We start from the raw sequence: 8,052 nt of genomic DNA, 5'->3' as shown, positions 1-8,052 counted from the left end.
CTTCATATCCTCTTCCCATGTAGGTTATGACACAATGTTGAGTAGTCTTCTCTTGGTATTCTGTAGGTCTTTGGTGATTCTGTATTTCACATGTGTTTGTATATCTCTGTTAAACCCAATATCGTAGTGTATCCAATCCTCACACCTTTGCATTTGGTGAACCATAAGTTTGTTTAATGAATCTCTGATTGCCTTTCTCTGTGGAAATATCTTCATTGGTATCAATTTTTAGGTAACACCTATAAGTGATAGGATAGGATATGTGTCTTTTGCTTTCTCACTTACTACAAGTTGCGTGATTACTTCTAGACTCATCTATGGTGCTGCAAATGGCATTGTTTCATTTTTTCGCTAGCTAATATTCCATCTCTACATGTAGCAGTTCTTCTTTGTCCCCCCATCTGTTGGTGGACTTTTTGGTTACTTCCATATCTTGGCTATTGTAATACTGTGCAGTGCAGATTTGCCTGCCTGTGTCCTTCCAATTCTGTCTTCTGAGGTTATAGGTCCAGGAATGGGCCTGCTGGAACATATGGTAGCTCAATATTTACCTTTTAAAAGCACCTCCATTCAGTTCTCACTAGTGGCTCTTTCCAAGTTACGTGCCTCTTAAAGTTGAGCGTATGCATTTCTCCACAACACCTTCAGCATTTATTGTTTATAGTTTTCTTGCTGATGGTTATTCTGACTGGCGTGAGCTGATACCTCTTTGTGGTTGAATTTGCATGTGTCTCATAATCCGTTGAAATTGAGCTTTAAGGCACGTGCTTTTTATTTTTCAATCTGTGATTACAGCTTAGTTCTTCAAAGTGTTTTCTTAAAGTATGTGTCACATTTTGAAATGTTTTGGCCATTACCTCCCTCTAGACATTTTGAGGGCAGGTTTCATTTACAGCCCTGCAATACTTGTTCATATGAAGTGAGCATTAGCACAGGTTTTAAAGCTGCTTTAGCAGGTAACGGCCAGAGGGCGGCAGCCTTTCTACGCGCCCCACTCCGGTAACTAGGGAAACAGCCCTCCCGGCCAGTGGTGTTCCTCGGTTATAAATTAGAGTGGAATGTGCCCGGATAAACCCACAAATGCTGATGTCTCCTTACTTTTGTTTGTTTTATAAATTTAATTTATGTTTTTTATTGGAGTAATATTCCATTGTGTACATAGACCACTTCTTCTTGGTGCATTCCTCGACTGATGGACATTTTCGTTGCTTCCAAGTGTTGGCTATCATAAATATTGCTGGAGTGCAGGATTGCCAGCCTGTGACTTTTTGATTCTCATTTTCTCAGGGGATAGGCCCAGCACTGGGTGTGATTGATTGACTGGTAGCTCAATGTTTCCCTTTTCAAAGCACCTCCATTGTGTTTTCATTAGTGGCTCTTACCACGTCCCCCTTAGAACAGAGGGTAAGCGTCTCTCCACAATCACTTCAGCATTTATTATTTGCAGCATTTTTGCTAATGGCCATTCTGACTGTTGTGAGCTGAACGGTTTTTGTAATTTGGGTTTGCATGTCTTTAAAAATTCCTAAAATTCATCATTCTTCCACGCCTTTTTCTTTTCTGTTAAAAAAAAAGAAAAAAGAAAAAAGTGTGAGTACAACATACCTCTTGAAATTGTCGACTTGGTAGGTTGCCCTCTTTTGAACTTTTTGGTCGATTTTCGACCCCAGGAATTTTTGGAGGGCAGGTGTCATTTATAAAAATGCAAGTTTGGTGAATATTTAGTGACCTTTAGCAATGGGTTTAAAGCTGCTGTTGTGGGAAACGACCACAAGGAGGCATCATTTCTCCGTTCCCAAATCTGGGTACAAGGGCTGCAGAGCCTTTCAGGAAGTCCTGTTCCTAGGTTATAAATTGGAATGGAATGTGCCAGGAGAATCCCCCATAAGTTTATGTCTCATTACTTCTTCTTGGTTTTTTTTTACTTTTTTAAATCGCGGTAAAGATTAGAATCTTGTTTGTCCTAGGTGTACAGAATCTGGTTCATTTGTACATTATATATGTCTATTCTTGTACAGATCCTCTTCCCATGTAAAATATTACAGAGTGTTCTGTAGACCTCCCTTGCTATATGGTCGGTCTTTTTGATAAATGTATATAATATGTATTTGTATACATATAGTACCACTAATCTTAATTTATCCATTCCCCCCACCTTTCCTTTTACACGAGCATAGTTTGTTTTCTAATGCTGTGAGTGTCTTTCTCTGTGGAAATATGTTCATTTGTGTCAGTTATTAGATAACGCCTGTAAGTGATATCATCGGATATAGGTCTTTAGCTTTCCGACTTACGTCATGTTTGGTGATTATCTCCAGGTTCACCTGTGGTGCCTCAAAGAGCAGTGTTTCATTGTTTTCCATGGCTAATATTCCACTGTGTACATGGACGACTTCTTCTTTATCCATTCACCTGTTGAAGAACATTTTGGTTGCTTCACTGTCTTGGCTATTGTGAATAAGGCTGCAGTGCAGCTTTTGCAGCCAATGCCTTCTCGATTCTGGTCTTCTCAGGTGAGAGGCCCAGTGGTGCGCCTGCTGGATTGAATGGTACCTCAATTTTTACTTTTTAATGAAGCTCCTTTCTGTCCTCATTGTTGGGTGTTACCAATTTACGTCTCACCAGCAGGTAGAGGGTACACAGTTCTCTAAAGCCCCTTCAGCATTTATTGTTTGTAGACTTTTTGCTGATGGTCAGTCGACTGGTGTGAGTTGAAACCTTTTTGTAGATTACATTGCCTGAGTCTAATACTACCTGAGGTTGAGCTTTTATCCATTTTCCTTTTTTTTAAAGAGAGTGAGTAAAACTTAACTCTTCATACTATCTTCTTGAAAAATTTGCCTGTTTTGAATTTTTTGTCCATTCCCTACCTCAGCACAATTTTTGAGGGCAGGTGTCCTTTACGGCCCCGAGTCCTTCTGAATGTTAATGACCATTAGCTGTGGGTGTAAAGCCGCTCTTGCGGGAAACGGCCACAAGGCGGCAGCATTTCTCCTTTACCAAATCTGGTTACTAGGGCAACAGAGCCTTAATGGAAGTGGTGTTCTAGGTTGTAAATTAGAATGGAATGTGCCAGGGAAAAGCCCTTTAAGTTTATGTCTCATTACTTCTTTTTTTTGGGAGGGGGAGGGGGGAGGTTTAAGTTGTTTTATTTAGGAAAATTGTGTCTTACAAAAGGGCTGCTGCAAAAGAAAGAGACCCCTGCAAAAATTACTTGTTTTTGCTTAACGTGAAAGTATGAGTGGTATCCAAGGAATCAAAGCAGTAGATGGACAAATCAGGGGCATCTCCAAGTTACTTTCAGGAAATAGAGCAACAAAACGCAAATTTATATTTTCTGATCAAGGAATTCTTCTAACAATTTAACTTTAGCTTATCTCGTGGATTACCTCCCCTGCGTCCCCTTTTAGTGGAAAAGCATGACTTACTACTGCAAACCAATTACTCCACAACAGGAAACACCTTAGAACATAGTTTTGAATCACACCTGTCTAGCTGCAAAGCTCAGGGATGGAATGAGGCAAATACCCACAAAAACGTACCCAACAACCCAACAACAAAACCCCTCAAATGAGGACAAAGGTTTGTCAAAATTGCCTGGACTAGAAAGTCTAGGAGATCATAAAACATTAAATACAACTGTGTAACTGAGACCCAGTTTGTGTTAATACATGAGATAACCAGATAATTGAACCTCTATGGCTAAGCCCATTTCCCTATTTATATAGACAGAGTTAGCCCTGCTCTATTAACAGCTACCAATATACTGCTTTGTCCTTTAAGATCTATTTGCCACACGAGGCTGAAACCACTAAAGTTGAGTTTTTCCACTAAGGCTACAGACACTGCATCTATGCAGGGATGAGAAGCTTGTTACACACTCACACGTACCAAGTCTATCAGCCCTTGGGTGTCAACTTCCAACTCTGTGTTTATTTTATTCCACTATATCTTTATATGTGTTCTTTCACAATTTTCCTATCAGGCTAAACACAGTAAAAATCTCAACACAGTCGCACCTGGTTCTGGTTACCCAGCAGTAGTACTTGTGTGCAATTAAACAAGAGACGAAAACCACAGAACGAGTGCACAGGGTGGGGATTCCAGGGCAGGGAACAGATATAAAAACACAGATGTGCAGAATTCACCAGAAACCTCAAGCATCCGCCTAAGTCTATAGCAGAAGGCTACATGCCACAGTCCAGATCCTTCACCTATCACCCCAATACTTGGACCCCAAAGCAGGGCCAATGCTGTTACTTTTGAACCTGGGGTCCTCAAAAATGAGTACTGGAAATCCAGAAATGCTACCCTTGAACTGTGTGAATCTGGCTGAAAACAGATGACGCAACAAACCTACACTCTATCTGTCTGACGGTTAAATTCATGTTACAAAAAAACTAAATTTAAGATTCATTTTTGTACCTTTTTTAAACAGAGAAAACAAAATACTCCTTGGGGAAAGGTGAGGGATTGAGAAGACAGGCCCTGGGTAAAAATTATTATGACAACACGTGGAGTTGAGAGGCCTGCCTAGAAGAGAAACACGGGCATTGCCGCAACCGGTGGGGACGGCTGCCGTCTGAGGCTCAGCAGACCAGTTCACACGCCCCGCAAAGCTGCTATAGATCCAAGTCATAAAAATGTTCCAGCTCATCGTGAAACAAGTCCCACTCGTCTTCCGAGTCTGTCAGGTCATCGTCCCCACCTGCAGCCAAAAGCATAAGCAACATCTCGTCCAGCTCAAAGGTGACAACCTCTTCTTCGTCGTTGTCAAAGGGGTTGCCGTTCTCTCTTTCCTCAATAAGCTCCCAGAAGTGGTTCCTTCGTTGGGCCCGGTATCTGCTTGATGTTCCCACTTTCTGTCTCTGTGGCTCCTCTCTACGGCCATCAGGGTACACCTGCTTGTAAAAGCAGTTCCCTCCAAACGGGCAGCTCCCACGTCCTTCATCAAAATACCTGCACGCCTTGTTGCTCATTGCCTCCTTGTATTTCTGAATGAGTTTCTGCTTCTCTACTTTCTCCTCCACCCAGTACTCACGTGGAATGACAAAGTTAGATGTGATCTGGCATTCTGGGCAGTACTTTATGATCTTGCTCTCAAATTGCTTAGCACTCCTCCACTTGCGAATACATTTGAGACAGTAGGTGTGGTTGCAGTTGGAGAGGATTCCGAAGTGGCGCTAGCGGGGGTTGGCTTTCTCATAGACCGCCTCCATGCAGATCCCACACACCATGTCCTTGCTGCGCTGCAGAGCAAACGAGAGCTCCATGTCCTTCACATGGGCTTCGATGCAAGGATTTAAATGTTGTGATCTTTGGGCAGCATCCACTGGATGGAAGACCTGCAGCCCACACATATCACACGAGTCTCCGTGGAGATACACACAGTTCTCCCCATATCGGCACTCTCCCACTGCAGCATAGGGGCAGATCTGCTTCTTTGTTTCCACTGCAGTTTGCTCCTTCTCTGATTCCTCCTTGGTCACTGAGCCCTGCAGGGGTGCTTCAGTGGAGGAAGGGGCAGTATGGCCACAGTAGGGCTGCCCAGGAACGAACTCAATGGCGTTCACCCAGTCTTCTGAACCCGCTCCTACAGTTGAAGAGTTTGAATTTCTTGACTCAGCTTCGCCCATATGCATTTCAACAATCTGTCCAACTACTGATGAGAGACTTGAGGAAGCAGCAAGGGGTGACTTGGCTATTAGAGCTGTAGCAGTTGCTTCCTCCGGTTTCAATGGCTTGCTGTGTTCATATCTGCAGCGGTCTCCGTAAATACAGTATCCTCGCTGAAAGTACTTGCACACTACACCATATGGACTGTCAGAGAGGTCATGTGAGTATCGACGGTTATCTCCTTCCTTACAAACCCCATGCATGAAATACCTGCATGTGACCTGTTTGGTCCAGCCGCCGCCGCTGCCGTCGCTGCCAAATCCCGCGCCCGCAGGGACGGGGAGGTGACTGTGGGGATAAGGGTGGGGGAGGCCGCTGCCACCGCCGCCGCTGCCGCTCCTGCTCCTGATGTTGTGGCTGTTGTTCCGGGAGCTGCAGCCTCCGCCATTACTGTTTATCCCACACAGCAGTGGCGCCGGAACTTCTGGGATCACATAATTCCAGTCCGGTTGCGGGGGGAGAAGGCGGCGAGGCGAGGGGTGGGATGGGGAAGGACACTGAGGTGCCCGCTCACTCCCCTCTGCCCCGCGTCACGTCTCTGAGTGCTCTCGCCTCTCGAACTGCGGGCCGGAGCCCGAGCGCCCCCTTCTCATTAATTCTTGTTCGTATTTTTAACTAAATTTTTATTTTTTATCACAGCAAATTTGATTACAATATTTTGTTTGCTCTAGGTGTGCAAGATGTGGTTCTTTCACACATATACATATATCTATTCTTCTTCATATCCTCTTCCCATGTAGGTTATGACACAATGTTGAGTAGTCTTCTCTTGGTATTCTGTAGGTCTTTGGTGATTCTGTATTTCACATGTGTTTGTATATCTCTGTTAAACCCAATATCGTAGTGTATCCAATCCTCACACCTTTGCATTTGGTGAACCATAAGTTTGTTTAATGAATCTCTGATTGCCTTTCTCTGTGGAAATATCTTCATTGGTATCAATTTTTAGGTAACACCTATAAGTGATAGGATAGGATATGTGTCTTTTGCTTTCTCACTTACTACAAGTTGCGTGATTACTTCTAGACTCATCTATGGTGCTGCAAATGGCATTGTTTCATTTTTTCGCTAGCTAATATTCCATCTCTACATGTAGCAGTTCTTCTTTGTCCCCCCATCTGTTGGTGGACTTTTTGGTTACTTCCATATCTTGGCTATTGTAATACTGTGCAGTGCAGATTTGCCTGCCTGTGTCCTTCCAATTCTGTCTTCTGAGGTTATAGGTCCAGGAATGGGCCTGCTGGAACATATGGTAGCTCAATATTTACCTTTTAAAAGCACCTCCATTCAGTTCTCACTAGTGGCTCTTTCCAAGTTACGTGCCTCTTAAAGTTGAGCGTATGCATTTCTCCACAACACCTTCAGCATTTATTGTTTATAGTTTTCTTGCTGATGGTTATTCTGACTGGCGTGAGCTGATACCTCTTTGTGGTTGAATTTGCATGTGTCTCATAATCCGTTGAAATTGAGCTTTAAGGCACGTGCTTTTTATTTTTCAATCTGTGATTACAGCTTAGTTCTTCAAAGTGTTTTCTTAAAGTATGTGTCACATTTTGAAATGTTTTGGCCATTACCTCCCTCTAGACATTTTGAGGGCAGGTTTCATTTACAGCCCTGCAATACTTGTTCATATGAAGTGAGCATTAGCACAGGTTTTAAAGCTGCTTTAGCAGGTAACGGCCAGAGGGCGGCAGCCTTTCTACGCGCCCCACTCCGGTAACTAGGGAAACAGCCCTCCCGGCCAGTGGTGTTCCTCGGTTATAAATTAGAGTGGAATGTGCCCGGATAAACCCACAAATGCTGATGTCTCCTTACTTTTGTTTGTTTTATAAATTTAATTTATGTTTTTTATTGGAGTAATATTCCATTGTGTACATAGACCACTTCTTCTTGGTGCATTCCTCGACTGATGGACATTTTCGTTGCTTCCAAGTGTTGGCTATCATAAATATTGCTGGAGTGCAGGATTGCCAGCCTGTGACTTTTTGATTCTCATTTTCTCAGGGGATAGGCCCAGCACTGGGTGTGATTGATTGACTGGTAGCTCAATGTTTCCCTTTTCAAAGCACCTCCATTGTGTTTTCATTAGTGGCTCTTACCACGTCCCCCTTAGAACAGAGGGTAAGCGTCTCTCCACAATCACTTCAGCATTTATTATTTGCAGCATTTTTGCTAATGGCCATTCTGACTGTTGTGAGCTGAACGGTTTTTGTAATTTGGGTTTGCATGTCTTTAAAAATTCCTAAAATTCATCATTCTTCCACGCCTTTTTCTTTTCTGTTAAAAAAAAAGAAAAAAGAAAAAAGTGTGAGTACAACATACCTCTTGAAATTGTCGACTTGGTAGGTTGCCCTCTTTTGAACTTTTTGGTCGATT

At 43.0% G+C, this 8,052-nt stretch overlaps 1 protein-coding gene across 1 annotated transcript; it reads right to left on the bottom strand.

Annotated features, from left to right (window-relative positions):
- Window positions 1-4,593: 4,593 nt before the first annotated feature.
- Window positions 4,594-6,118, bottom strand: LOC133083906 (E3 ubiquitin-protein ligase makorin-1-like). The gene is given in 2 exon segments (XM_061179834.1): window positions 4,594-5,947; window positions 5,950-6,118. Coding segments are annotated over 2 exon segments (1,440 nt in total). The 5' UTR covers window positions 6,065-6,118; the 3' UTR covers window positions 4,594-4,622.
- Window positions 6,119-8,052: the final 1,934 nt, after the last annotated feature.

Source organism: Eubalaena glacialis, unplaced genomic scaffold (assembly GCF_028564815.1).
Source record: "Eubalaena glacialis isolate mEubGla1 unplaced genomic scaffold, mEubGla1.1.hap2.+ XY scaffold_846, whole genome shotgun sequence".
Taxonomy (NCBI): Eukaryota; Metazoa; Chordata; class Mammalia; order Artiodactyla; family Balaenidae; genus Eubalaena; species Eubalaena glacialis.
Note: the sequence above shows the minus strand (reverse complement) of the source record. Positions and strands in the feature narration are given on the sequence as shown.